This window comes from Falco biarmicus, chromosome 5 (genome assembly GCF_023638135.1).
Source record: "Falco biarmicus isolate bFalBia1 chromosome 5, bFalBia1.pri, whole genome shotgun sequence".
In the NCBI taxonomy this organism is placed as follows: Eukaryota; Metazoa; Chordata; class Aves; order Falconiformes; family Falconidae; genus Falco; species Falco biarmicus.
Window position 1 is genome coordinate 91,477,315 of NC_079292.1, and position 26,497 is coordinate 91,503,811.

General features: G+C 38.7%; 1 protein-coding gene across 1 annotated transcript in view; it reads right to left on the reverse strand.

The window, feature by feature from the left end:
• Positions 1 to 26,497, reverse strand: part of KPNA1 (karyopherin subunit alpha 1) — a 54,426-nt gene that overhangs the window by 15,121 nt on the left and 12,808 nt on the right. Inside the window, exons 3-11 of the mRNA XM_056341181.1 lie at positions 24,093 to 24,200; positions 22,203 to 22,302; positions 21,538 to 21,632; positions 17,490 to 17,621; positions 9,270 to 9,358; positions 7,493 to 7,592; positions 6,723 to 6,886; positions 5,492 to 5,570; positions 2,873 to 2,998 (exon numbers count right to left, since the gene is read on the reverse strand). Of these exons, the coding sequence (XP_056197156.1) occupies positions 2,873 to 2,998; positions 5,492 to 5,570; positions 6,723 to 6,886; positions 7,493 to 7,592; positions 9,270 to 9,358; positions 17,490 to 17,621; positions 21,538 to 21,632; positions 22,203 to 22,302; positions 24,093 to 24,200 (993 nt within the window). The remainder of the gene's footprint in view (positions 1 to 2,872; positions 2,999 to 5,491; positions 5,571 to 6,722; positions 6,887 to 7,492; positions 7,593 to 9,269; positions 9,359 to 17,489; positions 17,622 to 21,537; positions 21,633 to 22,202; positions 22,303 to 24,092; positions 24,201 to 26,497) is intronic.

Consider the following 26,497-nt stretch of genomic DNA (forward strand, 5'->3'; position numbering starts at 1 on the left):
TAAACTGGTGACAAGACACCTCAAATTCTTTAAAAACTAAACACATACACATAGAAGAACCTAACAATTTTGTTTAGCTACATTAGGCAAATTTTAATGAAGGAGAGATTTCATTCTTATTTGTTTTCAAATAAAGATGTGACAACAGTTAAGACGACAGAGGATTACTAAGGGTATAGTTAAGATTCTCCACCTAAAGCCTTACTTTTACATGTCGGAGTAGTGGATACCAGGCACAAGAATACTGTGCAAACAAGGACAGGCACTTACTCCTTCACTTGAACAGGATGACTTAGTACAGTGAATACTTATGTAGAAGTCACAGAAGTAAATAGACTATTGAAATAGTTTCTGGTGCACTAGAATTTAAGTTACCTCTAGGACTCTTCACAACTGTACCTTCAGCAGATCAAGAATACGAGAACAGAGATCCTGAAGTTTTGAACAAATGCTCTAATAACAAACTTTACTTTCTGTTGCCACTTTCAATACTTATTTCTTTATGGAATGACCTGTACAGATATCTGATTTTCTCAAGCTCTTCTTTTTTTTAAGTCTGCAGCATTCCTATATGATTGTGCAACCTGAAGCAACTCTCTGATAAACTTGGGAAAAAACACAGAGTTAAGAAAATGTATTGGGCTGGACTGTTGTGCAGAAAATACTCTTAAGACTTCCCAGGAAAAGCAGAAATGGCTTTCTAGAGACAAAAAATACTTCTCCCTGTTTCTAAGGTGGTAGTAGCATGGCTAAACCAACGGAAAGACTCTTCATTGCAAGAAAAGCAAAGGCAAAAACATTTTTACCTTAGTACAAGCAGTAGTAACTACCTTCTCTGCACTGCTAATTGCACAGCAACTAGAACTGCTGACGCTGGAAAATACAGTGGTACAGTTGCTGATTTTACACAGTACTTTGTTAGAAATTCAGCTAATCCACAGATTAACACGCAAGCCACAATAAAGGCAGAATCAAAATTCTTGGAGCTCTACCAAGGTTAGATTAAGTAACCATATCATTCTCTATATCCAACAAAAAGCATGCTCTTCAGCGGTAAAAGTAAAATCTTGACTGAGAAAGCCAGAGCAAATACAAGTGTAGGAGGTTTATTTGCTCACAGTTGCACTTCCATCTTAGCCACATCCTTACATCAGAGAAGGAGAACCTACACAGCTTTCCACCTTCACAAGTTTTGGGGTTTTGCCTACTCATTTCCTAACATAAGCATCTCTGGAGTTAGATGAACATTTGCTCTTAATTCCAGCAAGCTTAGCAGAGGCTGACTTATCTTCCACAAAAGCATTAGCTTTATTTCCTATGGCTTCTGAGACGAAGACCTCATTCAAGGTGTTAAGGCTTCCTGCTGCCCCTTCAGCAGCTGGATGGTCCTTGTAAGGGAGAGCATATAACCAAAAGATTGCAAGTACCACCTGCAAAGGATGTAACATACTTTTTCCTCAGGAAAAACATGCAGCCTTCTTACAAACTCCTGCAAGTTTTCTGCAGAGAGAGAAATACTTCGATCCCCTGGGTGCAGAGGGTTAACCACTTCACACTAATTCTGATCTTACAAAATGAATAATCCAGAGCCATCAGATACTAGACTAGCAAGTGTCAGGCTGCCTTCCAAGGAAAACGATATGGAGGAAGGAAGTACTCCTCGGCCACTTCTGCCAGTACACCACGGGACTTGGTTTACTTTGTGTGAGCACGCACTGTTTCTGCCTGGTTACAAATGAGACAAATACGTATCATGTCCAATATTTCTGCTACTTATTTCTATTCCTCAAAGAACAGCTATCTCCAACTGGACTCCCTCGCATCCTCTGCAATCTCTGAAAATACTCTCTGTATCCAGCGAGGGAGAACAACATTGAGAAGCATAACTTCAGAAGAATTAAATTTGATTTACACGAGACTTCCATTCAACTGCCTTGAGGGGAACTTTGTATATTTATCAGGCAAAGGCTGGTTTCACTACAGTCTGGTTTTCTATCACTTCTAAAAGAGAAGGAATAAGGCACTGGCCTTGAAAGCCAAGCAAATATTCCCCTAGCATAGCTGTTCTGAGAAAGCTCCATATCCAGGAAAAAAATATATTTAGCAGCTGCTTCTTTATCTAGTCAAAGAACTTTTCTCTGGGGAAGAGATGGTCAGTGTCTTATTTATACCATCTGGAGACACTGAGCCCAGACTCAGAACAAAGATGTGGTCCTCTGGAGGCCTAATCATAAACGGACATAAGGGAGTGAGACTTTCATTTGCTTCTGTGTGCCATCACTTAAAATGAAGGGGGTACAAAAATTGGTATAATCAGAAAGAGTGAATCTCAGTGCAACATGTTAGATATCCTCCTCCTTTGACTAAGCACAACTTCTTGTATCAGGAATTATAAGAAAATATAAACAGGAATAAAGTATTTTACAATGTAGGTGTCCATATCAGGTGATGAAGTCAAGAAACATGTAAAGTTATTTGATTCTCAAAGTTTGTAGCTTACTTTTTTGGGGCTTGAGAATTTCTGTGTCTTAGTGACTGTCAAAGGCATGAAGCAAATTAGTTAAGACAAGGTTTTCTTGAGCTTAGCCTCATTTTGTAATTCTCTAGCATGACTATCTTCCCCCCTCCCCCCCCCTTAGAGTCTATAGATGATTATAAAATTACATAGTTTGAATTTGAGAGATGACTGGGGCATTGAAATATTCAATTACACACAAAGCCTGTAATATATTTTTGCTCGTACATAGTTATGTATCTGTGACTGCATATACATACAAATAAGCACTTTATACACAAAAAACAGTATACTGCCTGATGTGTGTTTCTTCTAGCCTGCAAGACAAATATTACTGATCATAGCTGAAAAGGTTACCTGGATCTGGGCTCTGTTTCCAGCTGTTATATTAGATATTGTCCAGCACGCTTCCTTTTTGATAGATTCTTTTGGGCTGCTTAGCAAGTGCAGTAAACTCTGCAGGGCTGAACAATTCAGAATTACCTGAATACCAAAGAAAAACAAAACAAACCAAACCACATCTTAGAGGTAATTTAGGATAAAGAATCACAGGAACAAGGAATAAGTTGTCTTCAAAACTGTAAAAGCATACCCCATCAGACGACCCCAGAAAGTTAAAAAAAAAAAAAAAAAAAACAACAAAAAAAACCCCACAAAACAACTAACAAACAAAATGAAAAACCAGCAAGAACTAAGAAGCAAATGTTGGCAGGAAAGCTACGAGCAAAACAGCTTAGTAACTCAGGTAAGACATCATGCCTTCATTATGATTTCAGTGTGACCTGAACACAAGAAGATACTAAGCCCTTTATACCTGAAGAAAAATAAGATTACAGAAAACAAGACAACAGAAAAATGCTGTCTTTTTGAACAACTGGATCTCCAGCTACTTCTGTTTTCCACATCAGCTGGCACAGTGGGGCAGACTGTTGCCAGTGCTGGGTCCATTGACATCATAAATGGGCAATTCTTAACTAAAAAATTGTCCAGAATTGTCAAAAATTGCAATTTCACAGAGCAGAAGAGTTGCAGGCAAGTCTGCATTTCCAAAATCAAAATTTTGAGTGCCCAAAGTACAAGAGAACATACCCCAGAACAGGGATGTTAGAAGACAGAATCCTCGATTAGGTCATGTGACAGTGAAGGGCTTTTTGCCCCTCTAAAAGGGCATAACAAGATTCAATGACTGAAAGATTAATTTTTTTTTTTAATTATTAAATTCCAGCTTCTTGCAAGTTAAAAAATTGGAAAAGCCTGCCAAGAAGCACTGTAGTTTTGCTTTGCATGGCAAAAGCAGACAGCTTAGAACAGCGTGGTGCAGAATGAGAAATTCTTCAACATGTCAGTGGAGGTCAAAAGGATGGCAGATTCAAGCTAAATTATAGTGATGACTTCTGATCATGGAATCTCTGGACTGAATCCCCTTGCTCATATCCACCACCATTTCCCCCCCACCCCCATATTCCTTAAACCTTTCTACTCCACATTAAGATTAAAAAAAGCAAATACTATAGTTTAGCATTGTATTGGGTATCTGCTTCAAGTATTTTTTCTTCATGCATATCATCTAAGGTTTTGGCCATCTCCAAGCACTGGCAATTATTAATAGTTACAAATGAGATCTAAAGTAAAAGCAGGTTTGTGCTCTGAGGCTACACAGAGAAGTTTTCAGGCAACAGTCTTGCATTCATATTCAAAAATGTTTCAACTACGAAAGCTGGACTACTACTATCACTAAACTACAGAATTCCAGAAGATATATTTATCCAAACCAAAAAACAAGCATTGAAAGAAGCCTCAAGACTAGGAGCCTAGATTTTAACTTTACATGGAAGGCGTAATTAACACTTTTAATGAGGAATCATAAGCTTTGTGTCTCTACACCTCACTGAAGGCATCCTTCTCCACACTCTTCACGCTGTCTCACACCCCTAGCTGCTACCACTGCCTCCTGGATGTCCATTTCACTGCCTCCACTGCACACACCTCCCCATTCACAGCTGCTACCACTTTTTGATCCCGTTTCTGCCATCAGTTTACTAAAATAACAGCCCACGACAGCAAGCCTCTTTGAGCCTGTCACTTCAATCCAATTTGGCTGTGCGTGTCAGGCAGCTCTGCACCACACAGGCATGCTTTTTAGTTTGTGATCTAAGATGAAGGCCAAGAGTCAGTAGAGTTTCAAGAGCATTAGCCTACTCTGTACTCTTCCTCTTACCAACTGAGCCTCACAAAAGGGTGTCAGAATGCACAAAGGGGGAAAAAGCGTTTAACATGAGGTACAACAGCAGAAGACCGTAACTGGAGCTTCTGCTCTACATGTAAAAAGAGATTGCCACCAGCCAGTGGATCACAGGTAGTGTATATGCAAGGCATGGACTCTCTGCTCCCACAGATGTTAAAAACTGGTGGGAGCTGCTGCCTCTCGCAAAACCTACCAAGCAGCAAGGTGACAACCTAGGGCCCCTGAAGCATCATCTTTCCTGGCTCCCAGTTTAATTTCAATACAGCAGTGAGAATCACTGCCTCCTGCCAACACTTCTCCAAACATGTGCCCGACACAACTTCATACCATCTGAAATCTGACCAGACACTCATTTTTGGTATATTACTCATAGACTGTCAACACCATCAAATGTGATTAGCCTTCAATGGCCCTATCATACAAATCATTCAGCATAAAATTCACCTAAGAGGCAGGCTTGCTTTAAATAAACCAGAAAAAAAAAAAAAAAACCAAACCCTCAAAGGGTACTGCATAGCTATATATAAATCCCAGACGTAGCTGTGTAAGAGCCACCAGCAGTTCAGGACTGAACAAAAACTATGAAAAGCATCACATGTTTTAAGGCAGTTAGTGTCATCAATCCTCCACTTTCGAACTTCAAAAGAAACAAGAGGAGTGCTTGTGAGTAAGTTATCAGAACTGACAGGAAGATGAACTCCAGTAGGACGTGTGAGAAAGTGCATCCATACCTGGGTCTGGATATCATCTCCTGTGACAATGTTCCCAACAGCTCGTAAGGCAGGAGATACAACTTTGTAGTCATTGTGCCTGAAATTACCAAAGAAAAATTTGTGTTAACCATCCTGAAGCATTTCCATCTTTACATCCTCAAGGAAAGAACAACCATCAGCCAGTGCAAAACTTCCCTGCTAAACCTGACTTAATTCTCACTATCTGAATCAGAACACTCTGATTTTGAACTAAAGGTAAGTCTTTCTAGGGTTTCTAAATATTCAGACCTTCAGCTATCATGGAGCAGCATAAAAATAAAATATGAAATCAAAAGAATACAAGTACTTCAGAGTATAGGCATCCTTGGGAGGGAAAAGTTATCAGCTTTAACTACAAAACACACATAGGTAGCGTGCACAAAGGCAGAGAATGAGACAGACAGAGGAACACGGATAGAAGCTGTGTGTTTAACCCATGCAGCTGTTTGAGCATCTTCTGTCATCATATGCATCCTCCCATCATCGTTAATCCAGGACTGGAATAGGAAGGGTGTAGTAAGGATTTTTTTTCTCAAATTAAAACACTTCTTCAAAAAAGGTACCTTAGGTAATACATTCTATTCATTAATTGAGCATCAGTTTCGCTTTAATCTGAAAAGCCTCAATAGTCTTTTATTTACATCATTGAAAATCCTTATTTCTTGTTCTTAAGTAACTGAGTGTTCCATGTCCTTCCCTTAGACCTGGAGAAATGGCTCTGAACAAGGCCGGTCTCCCTGACCCCAACTCCCACAGCTACACTTTACTGACCAAAGTGTGAGTATATTTTTGCAGTAAGATTTAAGAAATTATTTACCTTTCAAGTCCCTGGTACTGTCAATTCTAGTAAATTTTACTATTTCTTACATTTCTATCTTCGATATCCTTCAGCAATGCCATTGGTAGGCAGTTATAACATGGCACAGAGAAAATTCCAGTATATGTTACGAGTTTTACAAAAATGCAGCTGTTAGGTGCAGGATAAAAAAAATCTCTTTAAGAGAGCAAAACTAGTAGAAGAAAAGTTCCATTGTTTCTGTTAGTCATGACAAACAGAGAAGACTGAATATAGTCAAGTAAAATTAAAACTCAAATTTCGCTTTTGGAAATTACTACATTTCAAGACAGATCTAATTAAACTTCCTATTGCTGGAACTTTGATTTTAGGGACAAGAGTGGATAGTACATTTTCTCAGTAGAAATTTCTTACATCAGCAATTCCACAAGTCTTCTGCAGACTCCTGCATCAATCACAGCCTGGATTTTATCATTGGGGCCATCAGACAAATAGGACAAAGCCCAGCAGGCATCAGCTAATACATCCGTATCATTGACAAAGAGCAGCCAGGAGAGCACACTAAGACAAGGTGAAACCTGTAAGACATTAAGAGGAGATACACACATTGTGCAATTAGAAGGGCCAGAAGTTCTATTAACATGTCAGTTAATGTTGTATGTGACATTACAGTCCTAGGCACCAGCACCTCACGGTTCAATACACAAAAAATGTCAGACCTAGGCAGCACTTCCGTGCAGGACCGAGCTACGACTGCAGCTACGCAAGTCAGAAACACAACCACCATACTCTGCTGACATGTTAGCTACCAGCAAGTACCACAGAAAAGCACTATGAGAATTCCTCAGCCTCTACATACAATGTCTGGCAACTTCAACCCAGACTTGTCTGCTAAGATGCGCCATACTTCACACTACAGCAACCAAGATGTAGAGTTTTGTTCTGCTGTGGGATGGTCATCTCTAGTAGAGGACAAGTATCAAAAAGCTAGGAGGTAGCTGTATTAAAACAGTGGTTGTGAATGTCTGCCCAAAAGACTGAATACATCCACCAATTTCACCTGTAAGAAGCCCACACATTGTTTCAGAAAAATTCTGAAATATTTCTTCTATTTAAGTTTCACTACCCTTATTGCTTATTTGACTACCACCTCAGAATGAATTTCCTTTCAAAAAATCTCTTACCTTGGCAAAATCTGGGGGAGGATTTTTCCCTCTGCAGAGGTTGGATAGAGCCCATACAGCATTTCGGGTCATAGTGAGACGGTTCTGTTTTGAAAGCAATCTAAAACAAACCAACAAAAAATTCCAGCCTTTGATTTTTAAAAAGTTAAAAGCCAAGCAACCTTGTAGAGTCAACTGCATGAATCATTAAAATAAACTCAGGCCTACATTTAAACATACACCAGGGCAAAACATGCTAGGTTTATTTTTTAAAAAATACACCCTGAGGAAAATCATGCTTGATGGCTGGATACTAACACACATGCCAGACACATTAGTCCCAGTATCCCAACAAGAACTATAACCATTACACTGAAAGCATGTTCATTTAAATTGCTTAGATATTGATGTGGCAGATTAACAGTCAAAGGTGCAGGAACTGTGACAAAATTACTCTAAGTAGAAGGACGTGCAGGTATTTTAGGAGAATACTTGCTTCGCTGCGCTGCATTTTTATGTCAGTCTCAGACTATTAGCCCCACTTGTACACTTCTAGACTCTGGTATGTTAACTAGGAGAACAAAACATCCTCAGAAAACAGGAATGATCAGGTTTAGGGTTTCCCAGACAGGCAAGACAGCCACCTCTCTCCCAGCAAGTGCTGTTGACAGACCTCCTGTGCACACTGGCTCCAGCCCCTGGATATGAGAGCCTTGCCCACTGCGTTCTTGTTAGAATGGAATTCCAGACCACCCCAAACCAGTCTCTTCCCACAGTTGCTAATGGGAGGCATCCACACACCAACTGCAGGATCCACCTTCTACTCCGTAAGGCACAGGGAGCCCCCAGTGAACTGTAATACTGACAAGGCACCTTCCTGACAACCGAGAGGTGACTAGCCATGGTGCTCTTCGGCCTAAAAGGAATGAAGTATGGTGCGACCTAGTTTTTTCCACAACTGTTAACAACTCAGTTTCTTTTTCTTACAGCCATCCTACACTGTACCAATGTCTTTATGAGAGTGCTGGAGAACTCCACTGCTGCAAACAGTTTGCAAAGGACAGAGACTGAGTAATCCCAATTTGGACGTGACAACACAAGATGGTGTCACTGTTCCAGCAATCATAATAAGGTCCTCCAGCAGGGGACTGTTAAGATAATTAGCAGACTTAAGAAATAACACACAGCAATAGGGCTAGAGACCTGGATTTGCTCAGCCTTAGTAGGAGCCTTTGTAAGGGGACATAAAACTGCTGTCTACATCAGATGAACAGGTGGATACAGAAATACAGAAAAGAGGAAGCCAGATCCTCCTCAAGGGTGCACAGCGACAGGAAAGAGGCAACTGTCACAAGATAAAACCCAGAACATTGGGTTTTACCATGCCATGGTCAAATACTGCAACAGGTTGCCCCAGGTGGCTATGAAATCTACCTCTGATGTTCCAAATTTGACTGGTTAAGCAGTTGAGCAATCTAATCTGATCTCACCTGCTATGAAGAAAGGCTTTGACTAGGTGACCTCCAGAGGTTCCTCTCAACTTATTCTATGACTCTGTAATAAGCTCAGGCATCCACCCACTCTGCAGAGTAAAATAGTTCCAGCTTAGCTGCTCCTAAAACATGTTTCCATTTTAGCTCCATTACAAAAGTGGTTCAGGAGCCCCCATTAAAAAGTCTCATTATTTCACAATTAAAAAACAATAAAAATCATTATTCTTCTTCAAGGGAAAACACAAACTTCAGTCTTATCAGAAAACACGAGCAAAATTCTGGAAAACATATTAAAACAGACTTACTGCAATAAAGGGGGCAGGATATTACAGTCCAACACATAGTCTCTGCACATAGTGCTGTCTCCAGCAATGTTGCCAAGGGCCCATACTGCCTGCAATGAAAAAAAAAAAAACAGTAATTGCTTTTATTCTCACAATTCTACCAATTTAGCGTATGTATTAGAGTGGGAAATACTCTGTTCTCACTGTTAGATCCTGGACAATGTACCGAAGGGGAATGTATTCTGGTTGAGTATTACATATGTACACCCAAGCTCATTATATGACTCAGGAGTATTTACACAGATCTAAGAGGAATACCAAAACAGCCAACACTTATGTCTCCAAAGACTTTGCAGGCAGACATAACCTTGCTCTGTCCACAATATAAGAGATGAGCTTATCTCCTCAGGCTTAGTAACATACTAATTCCACACTCCTCCTGGTTCAGAGCTGGTTCAAGCCCAGACATTCATAGCACAGGTCAAGCAAGTTTCTATCTACCCAAAAATGTTTGTGTGGAACAGCCCATATTAGTATTTCCTAAGAAGCCATAAAAGCATGCGTTGTTTACACAGTCATATTAAGAATGCTGACACCAACCAAGATGAAAATGAGAATCTATATGCACAATAAACCAATATGTGGGATCAAAGAGTTCGGATGGGCATTGGCATATATCCTTTAAGAGAAAACTACACAAGACAGAATCAGCGTTGCCTATTAAGACATATGCATGCCAAAATGCAAGGACAGGTATTTTCTCCCTTTTACATCAGTATTAATGTAACCCTTCACTTTGAGAAGAAAAGATCTAAAATACCAGAAGATAATTAAAGAAGCATGAAATCTATCTTCTGTAGTATTATGAGAATAAAAGATTTAATTGCTTTTTATTCATACATTTGGGTCAAGTGGTGGTTTTGATATCACTGTCCACTAATATGAGAGCTGTAACTGAAAAATAGTAGTAGTCTATACGAAGTATAAAAAATATTTTATGAATTCCATTTGATTTACAGACAATATTTTGTCACACAAGAAACTGTATGAAACTCACACTTGCCATTTATTTCAAGTCAGCAGAGGTCTGTCAAATCAAATAGATACAGGTATCTGCTTATTTGGGAAGACCCATACAACATCTACACAACCACTGGAAATACTTCCAGTACTGCACAGAGAAGATAAAAAGGATTGCTTTTGTCATGACAGCAGCTGAATGTCCTCCCCAAATTTCTCTTCAATCGAAGACTATGTATTACTTGCAGAAAAATGTGTTACAGTGCATAACTATTTCTCCAACAGAACATATGTAAGTTCCCTCACACAAAGTAAGTACATTTTTCTCTCCATATCTCTACTTGAAATAAATTACTCCTCTAAAGAAATTGACAGCGTAAGCCACATTTGTTACCTCAAAGTAATTCTCAGATAATCTGAAAGAAACTTATTTATTCATTATCCATGTCAATTGATTTGTTGCACAAGCTTTCTACTGTAACACATTTCTAAATGGTGGCAAAAAGATGCTACCTTAAAAAAAAAATAAATAAAAAAATAAAAAAATTAAAAAAAAAGACTCCAACCACTCTAGAGGCCCAAAACCACTAGAAAATTCTGCAAGTGTAATACAGGTAGAAGCAGATGTATATAAAAAAAAATGTAAACATAGATGCCAGCTAGATACCAAATAAAAAGATAGCTCCTCTGTACCAGTATTACCAGTAACACCATAGATAGATCAGAAGTCCCAACACTGCAAGTTGTTCAGAGACTAGGAGACTATTCTGGGGAAGGATTAGTTTGTTTTGCTCTTCTATTGTTTTCCAGGCTTCTGCTGTCAGCCACTGTCAGACAGGGCACGAGGCTATACTGACCTTCGCTGTGAAACAGCACAGCCTTACTACACAATGTCCTCCCAAAACTTATCTGCACCATGAAAATCTGTAATTCTTAGTATTTTACAACTGTTGTGACAACAGTTTATCTGACACAGAAGCATGATGTCGAGTCTGGAAGCCTCATGGACTCAAGACAGAAGGCAGCTACTGGAAAAATTTAGCTTAAGAGATAGAACACCACCTCCTGCAAGATGTCATTCATATCAGAACTGGAAGAAGCCATGCCTGTGGCTCCCAGCAGTACCTGTATTTCTGCAGCAATCACAAGCCCAAGGAATGAATCAAAGATTTCAGCTAGTTCTAAATGAGTCTTGTGGGTCTTCTAAAAACATTTAGGGGTCAAAAAAGTTAGAATTTACAATAATTTCCTTTTATTAAACATGTAAGTAACTTTGTATGAAGATATAATCTCCTTGCCTGGACACCCTAACACATGTTAAAACACCCCTGGAAGCTGTATGTCACTTGTCTGTGGATTTTGTTTTTGCCATTATAGCAATATCTATTTTTAGGGTTGACAGTGATAATCACTTAATCCAAGAATCCGTTCTGACCCCGAATGACAGACTGGTTTTGCAACAGCAAATCTCACATCAAAAAGTCAGACCAGAGAAGTCAAATAGCATGTCACTGCCTTCCCGCTCTTGATTTATTTTTTTTTTAATGGCAAAAGAAGTCTGGCCAAGTAGCCTGGCATCAGAGGACCTAGCAAGAGAGGATGTTGCAAGAAATCCCTGCCATCCTATTGACTGATAGTACACAAGATGCAAAGAAATTGAAATATCTTTAGAAAAATAGACACGGTTTCATTTAACAAGGAAGAGGTCTCTCCTTAAGGAATTACTTCAGCTCTTCAGATAAGTGAGGAACATGAGTCAAGCTCATTTAAACTGTTCTCATCAGACAATGCCATAAATACAAAGCTCTGTCATGGCAACATGTGAACACTGACAAGTGTATTCAGGGTTTGTTTGTCTGAATTATGTTCAATGATTTCCATTGCTGCTTTTGTGCACTCCTCAAGATGCAAATGGCTTGCCTGCCATCACATTTTGGCTTCTTTCTGTACATCCCAAATGTTTTTATCTTCTTTTCTGGATAGCTGCAGAGGTAAAAAGGATACTTAATTCCATTAAATGTCAGTTTATTAAATCCAAAAAATACTTTAAAAAAAATCCATTTCAGTACTTTCCAATATCTACACCCAGACCCAAAGATGAAAAGAATGAGTCATTTTAAGATTTGTAGTTTGACTTTTTAACCAACATTTTACATAGCAAAGTTGTGTGTAAACTGAAAGTGTAAATGCTGCCTTGCCAACTGACAGCATCTTTTTTTATAAACGTCTACAAATTTCCATTTATTGCTAATAGTGGAGTAGGGATTGTTGCAGGTCTCCAGTTTATTAAATTCCAGTGGTTTTTTCCTGCAAGTGCTGGACAACTTCAGTAGCAACAGTAAAGTGCAAGTTTTGTAGAGTACTGTTGAGCCATATGGTGCCCTCTGTGAATAATCCATGTGCTCTCTGACAACCCTCCACCTTCCCCTGGATTCTGAAGGCCCTCAGCCACTATCTCATTAGGCCTCTGGATATTTAAGCCAAGTGCTAAACCAGCCACCAACAGTGTGTAGAGTCTGTGCCTCTTGGTGGAGAAGAGATATTATGAAGTCAGAATCAACACTGTCTCTACTTTTGGCCACTGACTTGGGAAACGGATCTAATGCTGGGATGCAGATGGTGAAGATGAACTTGCACACAATGTGACTGGAGAGCGGACACAAGGAAGTACACCAGAAGGCCAGATTCCTAGGACATGACTTCTGCTATGAACCAACACAGTAAACACCTTTCTCTCAGTGGCTGGAGTCCTCATAGTTACTTATTTCTCACATCTCATGCACCCAAACAGAGAAAGTAGCTCATACTCGTGCCTCAACTGCTCTTCATGATTTTGAATACTAAGACCTAGTTAGGAGAGCTGCTGATGGAAAAGCCAAACAGAACCTGGACACCAGATTCACGGATTCATCTGCCAAACAAACGATGGTCACCAAAAGAACAGCAATACAACCAGAAATGGAAATATGCTGAGGGGAAAAACACGTTGGTTGCTTTAGCTGAAAACACAAATGTTCCCAAAGGAGAACAGGGCAGCTGGGGATGCTCTTGCCACCGGCTGTCCAGCAGAGCACAACAACACGTATCTGTCACTGTGAGACAATCTCAGCAGGATCAGACAGGGAGCATAACGCCTTGCATGGTTTCTGAAGGAAATTCAATGTTCATCAAGGAAACCCAAGTTGACATCTGGGTTTTAAATACCTCAGCAAGGGAACACAGCAAAGAACTGAAAGAACTGCAGCTAAGACAGTGCTGAAGCTAGATCCACCTTAAGCATGTCTAAAGGGCTTTGATGGAATCCTTCAATATAAATAATTTCAGGCTGGCACAGCTGAATTTCTACATGTCTTTTGAAAGAAAAACTGTGATCAGTGGAAAAAAGCTAGGACATATGCCACTGACTAAATCTAAAACTTAGTACACCAACAACAGAAGTGGGGAGATGTAGCCGAAGTGTTTTTCACGAACAATGGAGATGTAGCTGCTGTCATAAACTCAGACTCTTTGATGGGAAAAAAGGACGCCAAATGGTCTGACCACCGATCACAGAGAAAGACTGATATACAATCCAAGAAAGACTGATACACAATACAAACAATGAAAGAGTTAAAAGATGGTAGGGTTATCGAATATCAGCCTGCACAGCTTAATGGAAAAGATTTTGTAAAAAGATGTAAGAAATAATTTCACTAAAATACATGTTGCCTAATAAACATAAAGATTCCCTCACACAGACTTCTATAAAACTGCTGATTTACAATCACATTAGACTCAGAAATCAGCATACCCAAAAGAAACAGTGCAACACATTAGATTAATACTGGCTTATAAATATGAAAAAAAAAAAACCTGTTGGGAAAACATGACCGGATAAGGTAAATCCATATCTGTTCCTGAGCCACTGCTAAAGGAAGTTTGAAATAAAAGACAAATTCAATGGTGTAAGTCTCTAAGACTGACTTACTGTAAGACAAAAGCAGTGGATAATGATTAGCCAGTAAGTCAAGTTAATATTAAATATTACTTTTTTTAAGTTTATGCTATGCTATATATTCACAATTATATTACTGCTTAATTAACATTTCCTTCTATATAATTACTATCCCACCTAGCACAAAGAATGGCTTACTAAACACAGCCTTCAACATTCCTTTTTGTCTTCACCCTTTACTGTATGGTTGTAGGGCTAGCTTCTGGCCCACATGGCCTGAAAGTGTAGTTCTATTTTCTGTGTTTCCTGTATTTTTGTAATTTGTTGCAAATATAGTAAGAGTTGCTTGCAAATAATAATCTTCACAGTACTACTGCGAGAGAAGCCTAGAATCATAATTTTATAGGGGAAAAAATTATGGTCAAATATCTCCCAGTTTCAGAAATCCAGCTTGAGAAGGCCAGGCCCAGATCTACTCAAAACCCAGACCTAACTACAAAAGTTACTTTCAGAAATGCTGAGCTGTCCTCAACTACACAATGCAATGGAAATAATTCACACTGAGCATTCAAAAGACCACGGAACTAGTATCCGCTTACTGAAAACTGACACAAGGAAATTGTCCAGCATCAGACAATAAGCAGTAGACACATTTATCTCAAACCTGCAATCGCCTTGATCGTAAGCATCTTTTTGCTTTTCTCTTTCATTAACTCTAATTGTTCCAACTTTAACAAACAGGGCCACAGTGTGACAAATAAAAGCCTCCTTTACTAGCCACTGATTTGTTACCAGGGCCACAACCTACATATACTGAATGAGGTGAGAGTGATGTGGAAAAATACTACGCAATTGTGTACTAATGCTATCCTGTAATACAAAAGTACGAGAGCTAACTTTTAAGCCCTTAATGATTTTTGGTTTAGTAGATATTATGGTGAAATGTTGGGGGGGGGGGTGGGGGGGTGGGTGTTAAAGCTGTTGGAAAAAAACCATAATTTCTTTCATGTTGGCCTGCATTAAACCCAACGTCAGCTGTAAGCAGGACTGCAATCTGTAGACATGCAGCACAGAAACCCACTATGAAAAGGTGTAGGTAACACTTCGCAGTGGTACATCTTCCTTCTTTAGCACAGCTTACTACAGAGGAATTTGTAACTGGTATTTAGAAACTTACTGATAGCAGAGAAATCACGGATTCAGCACCTGAATTACATAGAAAAATATTGTCCGGTAAATACAACCCACTCTGCCTGCCTGCAATCTGAACTTTAACACGTCAGCAGTTTATTAGGAGGCAGCGGGGGAATGAGACAGATAAACTACTTAACTGTGGCCCCTAAGCTCTTCTGTTAATTCACACATCTTAAGGCTGAAGGCTGCACAACTCATTCTAAACAGGTTCGCTCTTCCCACCTGCTCTCTGAGCATCAGCAGGGATGATAAGAACAACCTATTAAAAAACACAAGTTAGCTCTTGCACAGAAGACCATTAGGAGAAAAAAAACGGAGTAGCCCTTACCACACTCAAAGCACCAGTCATTCTGCAGAACAGCACTGTACAAGCGACGGCTGAATTTGGAAAGTAATGCCACCAATCTCAACCCTCAAAAAAAACACTCTTAAAAGCATCATCTAGGTAAGTCTGGGTGGATTTTCACATCAGCAGAATGTAGCATTTATCTGCCATTTTGGCAAGCTCCCTATCACATTTCTAGTTTCTACAACAACAGACTTATTTCCTCAATGAAGGCTAAAAAAAAGGATGAAAAAATACTTATTTCCTTTACTATCTCATTTTCTCAAGCATCTCAATTCAATTTCTCTGAAAAAAAAACCTTTCAAAAATAATTCAGCCTGAGACAGACCACTGAAAATGGGAAGTTGCACAGTGGAAGAAGTAGTAACCTATAAAACAACTGAGAAGTAAAAAAAAGATACATATGTATCTGTTTTGTGGAAAATGTTAGGCAACCTTAAGTACAGGTGGTACACTCTGAGCCAGCTATAAGAAAGAAAGGCAAGTTACACAAAGCGATCCAATGCTTCTAAATTGGGACTCCTCCAATCATGCATCTCAATACAGCCAAATGCAAGGTCAGACATCTAGGAACAGAGAATAGAAGTCACACTTACAGGATGGAGAACTGAACCCTGGAAGTCAGTGACTCTGAAAAGAACAACGGATCATATTGGATAATCAGCTTAACCTGAGCTGCAGCCAGCTTCCGTGGCAGAGTCCAGAAAGATATCTTGGATATTTACACAACAAAGCACCAAGCAGAAATGAAAACGAGGTACTATCTCTGCAAACATCATTGCTGGAAAAGTGCTACTGGAATATCCAGCGCTTGTCATTTTACCACCACAAAAAAAGATATTGAAACAAAGAAACATTCAGAAAAGAGTCACCAAAAAACAAACCAACCATCAGAGAAATGCCCTCATAATGAGAATTCAGAAGTTAATTTCATTTGCTCAAGACAAGCTTAAGCTATGGCCTCTAAGTAGCTATAGCAAAAAACAGAGACCTTGCTAACTGACTAGACAATGAAATAAAAGCAAACAACCTGGACCCAAAGCTAGTCAAATTTGTACAGTAAAGGTACATACTTTCAAGTTAGGATTAAGATTAACTGAAACTATTTGTTAACATAATTAATATTTCATCACCTTAAGCCTTCAAAGCAAGATTACATCTTTGTTCAAACAAAAGTTATGGACCTCATGTGGAAATTAGCGAGTCAAATGTTTGGTCTGTGCTTTACGATGATCTCTTTGGGCCTTAAAAGAATATTCACCTACTCTGTAACAAACTCAGAGAACAAACTATAATTTTCTCTGTAGAGCACAAACTATAATTTCCACTCATGCTTTATCTTCAGGAGAAATAAGCACGAACTTCCCATCCCTAGAGCAATTTTTTAAACAAAGCTTCTTGAATTCCTCAACACAAGAGAAAAATATTAACCCATCAGAGATCAAAATGCATTACCCCATTGGCTGTGGTTAAATACATCATCTCCAGAAAAAGAAAAATACAATACTTGCTTAGATATCTTAAGACATGCTAGGTAGAAAGGAACTGTTGTGCAAAACTGCCAAACGCTACATTTCCTGTAAAGGCTTTCTTACAGGACAGCCTTATTCCTTTCTGGGGAAGGAAAAAAACCAAAACAAAACCAAACCAACCCCTCCCCTACACACAAAAAAAAAAACCCAAACAAAAAAACCCTACAAACCACCCACCCACACACAACAAACCCAACACCATTCTTAATCTGTACCTGTTCCTGCACATCTTCAAACTCTGAACTAAGCAGCTCTATGAAGATGGGGACGGCTCCTGCTTGGATCACTATTCGAGTCTGAAGGGAATTTCCCGAGGCAATATTTGTCAGCACCCACGCAGCTTCGAACTGTAAAACAAAATACAAAAGGAAGTTTACTAGAAGCCTTCTGGGCCACACCAAAAATTAAGACTAGAAGTCTGTAAAAGACAGAAGGAACTGATGTAGGGAAAGCGTGAGATATTAACACAAACAATTTTCAAAGTAGGAATCAGAATAGTTAAAGTTACCAATATCATTTGAAATAAAAATTTGCAGATCTTTATGCGAATAACACCAGGTTTGCTGTGTTTTTCAAATATTGTTTTTTGCGATGCGATTATATTACCTTTGGCCTGTTCTACTGCCTTTCATTACCAGCTAAGAACCTATACACACAAAAATTAGTCTTCCCACAAGACATCAGATACCTGCATTCACTGAATCAGCAATGATCTTCCTGAAGATGCATGAAAAAGACATTGTTTGACAAAACTTTATAGATATAAAGCAAATAAAAGCCACTAAAAAACCCCACCACCACAACAAAAACAAACAAAAACCCCCAAAATAAATTAAAAAAAAAAAAAGGAAAGGAGGTTTCAAAAAAACCCAAACAAGTTTGTGATCACAGTCTGGTAGAATTCTGCAACTACAGCAAAGTACTTCTCTCCAACTCTTGTGATCAGTATTACTGTCAAGAATTATTAGTGCATGATGATTTATTCAAGACTTGAAGCAAAACTGAGATCCTGAATTAACACTTTGCATCTTTTGATTTAGCTGTTTCTGCAATTAATTTTTATTTTAATCTTAACTTGTGAAAGCATTAACTTTTTAAGCTGAAATGCAAATGTTAACACTACCTGATACAGAACTCAGAAAATATAGATTCTAAAAATCTAGATTTCTGGTAGATTTCTGCATGCTTTTCAGTCCAAAAATTATTACAATATGCTAGCAAATTTAAATCCTATCAGATACATTCAGAAACTAGAGAATGAAAAGACTTGTAAAAGTTGAATGAAAAGGCAAAAAATCAACAAACAATAAAACTGGAAAGTTGTATGCTATAAATGACCAACTTTGATATTACTAATGAATTTTATTAAACTGATGTTGATCTGGCAGTATTCCAGTGAAAGTCCTGATACACTTCCCAAGACTAGCTGTCTCTGAAGAGCAGCAAGAACTTACATTTAGGATTTATTAATAAAAGCACCTCCTGCTAAAGGGACATACATATTCCTGAAATGGGCCTGAAATAAGAACTCAACAATTAAGCCTATGCTTGTAAGGCTTCTGATTTCCAAGTGTTCTTAATTATTAAATATTTTAGTTTTTAAAATACAATTCTGCCCTCCTGATGAACTAAATTATCTTCTGGTAAGATGTGATCAGAATAAACAATTCCAAGATATATCGTTGTAATACACAAGGAATATGGGCTGCAATAAAGTAAACGCACACAATGCCAAAGCTGCAACACTCATCATTAACGAACCAGAAGCAAAACTCCCAGGCCAGAGCTTAAAGCCAATATAAAATGTATTTGCTTTCCTGTAATTTTACTTTCTCTGAGGTGAGTATCCAGTGTTTTGTGATGCAATATAACAGGATTATTAGTCATCTCAACCACAGAGGTTTCTTACTCATGTTTTAGAACTTGCCCTTTGGCTTCCACCAGGATGGCTGCTACCAGGTTGGACTATTCTCAACTCAGACTCACACCTTCTCCAGTCATACACCCATGACAAAGTAGAAACCCTATGCATGAAAAGATTAAAATTTAAGACCAAATAGCAGGTCTTGCACAAATCTGTACTTTCTTCAAACATTTATAAAGTAAGTTTTGATTTTGAGCTAATTATCTCCCCATCTTTCGTAGAACAAAGTTCTGTAAAACTGAGCTCCTCCCAACATCTCACTAGATTCAAGCGTGAATTAGATGATGCCCTTGCGTGAACACCACTTAACATTTCAGATGGTGTCAGTTACAGAAAGGTTAGCTAAGAGACAGCTTCTCTTCTCCATCCCCACTCTGGACACCTGATGCTCCAGGACCTATAAACTAAAGAACAGCCACATGCAAATGGTAAAGGACAAAAAAAAAACCTTCATCATAATTAAAATTAATTGACAGGAAGAAAATCTCATCCAAGGAATAATCTTGGTATCTCTGTGGCACTGTTCTTTTCAGATTTCCCACTCCATCACAAGAAGATTTTGCACAAGACAAGTTTACTTGTTCATGTATGGGTTTAAGTGATCACGGAGAAGGGCGTTTTTCTAATTCTTGAAATCGCTTGAGTAAAAATTGGGACAGAGGAATTCCAGACAAATCCTTCCTACCACTGATACCAGAACCCCAGTTTTTAATGTGTATATTCCATTGACAACACAGAAGAAAAACAGAGCATAAAGTCACACAAAATTCCCAAGTTCATCAACACGGACCTATAGTACCTAAGCACAAAAATACTTCAGCATTTCCAGGATTAGTTGAAAATCCTTTCCTTCTACAGCTAGGCTAGAGTCAGGAATGCCTAAAATGGTGAGCTCAAAATCTGTACCTGTGCCAGGAAACACTTTCGGAAACACTGACAGAGTAAAAACAAATACTAAAGAGCGAGGTCAAGGGGAAATTCCTAACGTATCACAGCAAAAAGTTCTACCTGCAGACCCTAAACTGCCAAGCAGGCAGACAGGTTTGGCAAGAAGGAGGAAAATTAAGCAGTTGGAATGGAGTATCAAAAGCAATGTACTCAGGTTTCAATGTTTTGTTACAAACTCTTTATGACAAGCTTGGAAGTTTCAACTTTGATTTTTGCAAAGAAAAAGCAAAGATCAATACTACATGTTACATCAGTAAAGCCATGATGATTTGACTCAGTCTACAGTTGCTTGTGAAGTTTTTTAAACTCAAGATGTATCTGCATTTGAGGAAGTATCTTCTACCCTTATTTTCCCTTCCTATTCAAATACATCCTTGAAGTATTAGGAGCTTGTTTCCCTGCATCTGCCTGTCTTAGGCTCCCATGCTAGCACCCTATGAAGTAATAAAAGGTATTCAATTTTTTTTTTAAATATCCAATCGCTTAGAAACTTTTCACTGGAGTTGCAAACCAACTGGCTTAAATCTGATACATACTCTTAGTTACTGTCCTCAGACTCCTCAAAGATAGCCAACAGAACTCTGGAATCATATAGGTATCAGTTTGAAAAATAATTCCTATAAATTATACCTCTTCTTTAATGTGTAAGGAGAAAAAAAAATGCCAATGTTTCGCATCTCTCCACTCACCAAAATTTGGATTTCACATGGGCATTAGCAACTTTGTTGCCTTATGCGTTTTGAAAGAACACTGATCCTAGCCTATATAATGTATCTAATGGTTACCTGTTAACTTTTTCCTTTCACTAGATAATTCTTTTTTTTTTTTTCATTTTCTACTAGCCCAGAAGAAAGAACTTAGATAAGAAAAAAAAAAAAAAAAAAAAAAAAAAGAGATAGCTGGAAATGAGACAAAGCTCCGAGAAGCAAGTCCAAGATGAATTAACCACCACTGTAGCAGACACAGTTTAGTTCTTCAAACCAGAGCAAGTAAGCTTCAAGGCTTCTGTGTTTATCTAATTTAAACTTGGTTTTTATTTCATTAGAAATTTAAGTTATAATTCTAGAGATTTAAAACCATCTTCCATTAGTACAAAAAAGACAAACACTGAAGTTTAGTTTAATAGCTTTTCATCTGTTGAGGTCTTAAACACTTTCTTACATGACAAAGTGTAAAGATCCCACCCTAGCAACCACACAATGCATCTCAAACATATCTCTCTACCCCCGTCTCCAAAGGTCTTGCTAGAAACTCTGAAGATAAAAAAGCTTTTTAACCTAGTAAAAAAAATGAAAGTACAGCTAATTAAACAAATCACTGATTTTTTTTTTTCCTAATCTGCATCACCAAATGCCTTTGTAATATAGGAAGATACATTTATTTTTCTGTACCTGTAATGTACAGTTTTCTTTTCGTTTGAGGAACTCCACAAACCTGGCCACCACTCCTGGTGTGCTTATGACTTCATCTATTGGGGGATTTGGTTCTATTTAAAACAAAAAGTAAAGTTAGATACAATTCATTTTTTTGTAGGGAAATTCTCAAATTAGTGCATCAAAATAATATTCAATGACATACTGACTCCTCTTTTCTAAGAGTGTTTTCTTTTTCTATACAATACTGCTTTACCTTTACTAAAAGACAAAGGATTCCCATCTGTCACTGTAAGAAGACTACAGCCTAAATTCTGAGGTAATGAGCTAACATTACTCAAAACATTTACGCACTCGGTAATTTAGGCAGACCAACTTCACAGCAGCAGTTCTGTGAAGTCACTCTGGCATGCAGACATGCAGAGAAACTTGGGTATATCAGCATATTTAAGCCATAGAGATACTGCCTACAATATTAAAGAGTAGACATCACATCTGCATCACCTAGCAGTTATCTACAGATTTCAAGAAAAAAGCTACTATTACACACACCTAGCTGATACTTTGCAAAACAGAGTTTCATCCAGAAATTTCTGTACAAAACTCAATCTTTATTGCTGTCAAAGTAGAAACATATGCCAGGGACACTTCTACATTTTTCTCCAAGTAATTTCAGTCCTTACCTTTAGAAAGAAGCTTTCGGAACTTCTGGGTAGCTGAAAGCTGCTGTTCTGGACTATTGGAGAAAATCATCTCAATCATATCAGAGGTGATGACTGCACTCTAGGATTCAGGTGGGGGAGACAATGACAGTGATAGAGAAAATTGGGAAAACAAAATCTGGGATTAGTGGCAAAAACGTTACTTTTGCTACACTGGTATCAAGTTCATCTCTTACTGAGTAAAAATCTAGATAAGACCATCATGGAAACAAATGAGCCATCACACATGTACATCTACATATGCAGCATCACTCTTACATGTAGCCTTTCTTTTCTGGAAGCCAAAATTCAGATTTTATTTCAGATATGGTAAGAAAATTACTCTTCAGAATCTCTCACCTGTACTTTCTTCCCCTTTTTTCTATCTCCCCTCCTCTAAAATAAATGTAAAATTGTCAGCTTCAACAAAAGGCAGTTTAAATTGTAATAGCAATTACTGTTATACAAGAACACCACTTTGATTACACTATTATTTAGATTTCTGCAACATGTACATTTTGACTCATTCTCTTACACCAAAATGTACGAGACCTGTCATTTTAGAAGAGCTGGCAAACCTAATGCTTGTCACCATAATCAAGTAAGAGTATTAAATTTTCCATAATACTGATGCTTTCCACTAATACAGCTAAATTAAATCAGTAATCTTTCTAACGCCAGGTAAAAACTGACAGTCTGTTCATCACACATGTAGATCCCTGTAAAGCAGCATGAGGAAAGTCAGATTTTTTCCTTCCACTTCTGATCTAAACCCTTAGATAGATCTGATTCAAACCCCTAGATAGACAGGGAGACAGATGACAGTGCTGAAAATACTTAAGCTTTGTCTGTAACAGCTAGCAGCTCCAACTGTTAAAATCCTGAAATTAACGACATTTTAGTAAACTGTAGTATCTATCTCATTTACCTTTTACTGTCTATTCATTTCATATAAGCTTCTACACAAATGATTAAATGGTATTTAGGACTTGTCTGACATTCAAAGACTATCTTGAAGAGCAAAACAATATATTCTATCAGTGATCTACCACACTGTTTATAGGCATTCTATTTCACAGTAATCTTCAAGGTAAACTTCAAGCACCAAGAGAAACCAAGCCCAGCCTGATTTCTATGAAAACATCATTTGCATACTCTGAATACAGGCACAAGTGTGAAAATCAGCAGTTAGACATAAGTGAGGACTGCACTTCCCTTAAACCTCTGTTACAGCCTGAATTCCTTACCGTTTTTCTTTCCAGGGACAGGACTGTGGCAAAGAAACAGGGAGAAAGCCAAAAAGTCTAATTTCCACTTAAGTTTTTTCTGTAGGATGACATTCCAGCTTGGAAAGCAGTTTAAGGACACAGGCATGTAGATAAGCTAGGTCTAGCTGTGCTTCCCACACCCTGGCTAAAAATGGTGCCACTTGAAAGTCTACTAACAAAGTTTTCCACTGAGCCCCTTTTTACTTTGTAAATTGCAATAACACAGTGCCTGGTTTGTATTTTCATGTTACAAGCACTATGAATTTCAGATTTAAAAAAACCCAACACCTCTGGGCAACAGTTGATAAAATCACCTATAATGGCAAACACCAAAACCAGGAAGTAACCAGCCTGTCTGGAGCCATGATGGTTTAGTTCATTCTCTTGAAAGCATATCCACTGAGCAACCACTCACTCTTATCCACAAGATTTTTCTCTCCTGCAATCTGTTTCAGGGCAGTACACTGAGACAGGTGCTTAAGAGCTGTCCCTAAGCGCTCTGCATGCCAGTTTTCACATTCTCCTGGAATTCCATTCCCCTCAAGTCACTGCACAACAGGCCCACCCCTTTCAACAAACATCATATTCCTTTCTGATCACTTACAGAAGTCATCTCCATGTTGTTCATCTGAGCCTCATGGAAGCCACCATCTGACATCACTTCCTCCTCCGCTTCTTCCTCAGCTGTTGCAACATTTCGGCGTTTAAACAACTAAAGAGAGAAAGTATTTAATACATATTATGCAGCCAATATACACAGCACGTCAAGTTAGGCTACAATAAAAACAATATATGCTATCACCTGAAAAAAACTAGTATACTGGCTACAGGACTCCTCCTGACAGTAAACAGAGAAAGTTTAGTCATGTAGTAAATGAAAGCAGCAATGTGCTAGAATATTGGTTCCCGACATTTCTGAAAAATTCTCACCGATATTCCCTCTTCACCATTCCCCTCCATCTACGAACTATCTCTAGCTTCCAGACAACTGCTTCATTGCAGACGATGCTGGGGCTCAAAGACCTGAAAAATTGCCGGGTATAACAATGTCTGCAGAACACCTGCAGAGGCTGGGGTAACCAAGTTGCAGTGGCAAAAAGAGAGCTTTGGAGGGTGATCACATGGGACTGAAATTATACCGGGGTGAACAGAGTTTCATTGCTACCACTTCGAGAAGGTACCCAGTTTGAGATGTCAGGAGGAGAGCTGGAGAGGCTAGTTAAGTCTCCTCTTAATCCAGCTGTCTCCCTGGAAGAAACATTAGCAATGACAAGTCTGCTCTAGGGGTACTGCCCGGCCTGCCGAGTTCGGGAAGCGAGCCTGCAGCTCTGCACCACATCAGATTTGCACCACCGCAGACAGGCAGGACAGAGCCCCGACACAGACCTGCTGTTACTCTTCTCCAGAGAAGATGGGGAGGAAACAGTACGCCAAACTGCTACATCTACAGCAACCCTAGGTCAGTGATGGGCATCCTTATGGAATGGTATTTCTTCCAACCTACTGTATGTGCTCAAATACAATCTTAAACCAAAATTTACACATTGCCAAGTTATGTGAAAATTCATAAGCCCAAGGTTGGTTTTGTGGGGTTGTTCAGCTAAAAAAAAATAACAAGCCAAAAACAAAACCAAGGGGAATTTAAACAAACTCCCATGAGCTACGTGCCAAATACACAGAAGTACCTGTACAAGGTCTGAAATTATAAAGCTGCAGGCTCTGCTTTCAACTCCACTTCTGCTCCACTGTTAGTCCAGATAGGACTAACAATTTTCCTTAACAGAAGGAAATACTGCCACACACTTTATCTAGCCAACCTGTTGTAATCAGGTCCAAGAGAGGTCAAGAGGCATACACTAGACAGAAAATGACTCATCATTTTCCTAATTCAGTAATGGCTTTGCAAACAAGACCAATATTCTGTGCTACTAGTAGCATATCTGGAAACAATACCTGCAGATAGTGAGAAAAATCAACATGAAATATTGCAATTCCCTCCCAGAACCCTCCCCACCTGTCCTTGGAAGCATCTGGTATTGACACTGTGAAAACCATCTTAAACAGATCAGACAACAGACCTGATTTACCATTCCAAACAAAAGCACATTACTATCTTCATTCTCACTCCAGAAACCTCAACATTGATGAAAAAGGCTTCATTGTAACTTTGTTTAAAATCGAACCAATCCCTTAAAGCTTCCAATGAACACAACTAAGAAAAGGAAGATCTGTCCGGTGCTACCCGTTTTTATCAGAAGATGGTTTTCACCATGTCTCTGCCACTGCTGCTGTTTCCTGATGAAACCCGCAGAACACCTGCCACTTCGCAAAGGGAATGAAGCAGTAAGAACTAGGGAAGACATGAGCAGGTAGAGAAGCTTTGTTCCCAAGCATTTTTCTCAATCATTTTATTTACAACATGCACCAATCGCACCACTGTAGGTACCACCTTTACAGGCATAAACATAGTGTGAACTTTTGTAAATTCATAAATGAACTGAAACTTAAAGATAGAAAACTAAGAAGAATTAGGTCAACAAAATACTTCTTCCATCAAGAAAATCATCACTGCAACTTATAAAGACTTGGTCAGACCTTCTCCTCCTTCAGTTCTAGCTGCATTCTTGTCAACCCAGCTTGTCACTCTTTGAACAGGGATTAAAGCCACAAGTCAGGTAGTAAAAAAAAAAAAAAAAAAAAAAAACCACGCCAAAAACAAAAACACAGACCACAAACCAAAAGCATAAACAAAAAACAAAACAGGAGTTCCTCAATCACCCTAACTGCAAGGTCAGACAGCTTTATTCAAATCACCTTTAAGCTGCTCTGGCCAAGCTTATACCGAAGCAAATGAGCAGCATGCACTTTTAAGTTTTGTAAAGCCTGCAGAAAAATCAGTAAAGTCTGCAAGTGACTCTGATTTCAGACTGACAATGTATGAACTTGGAAGGGAAGCAACTAAGAAGGGACTTGGGAGAAGCGAAGAGCCAGAACAGGGGAAGACAAGAC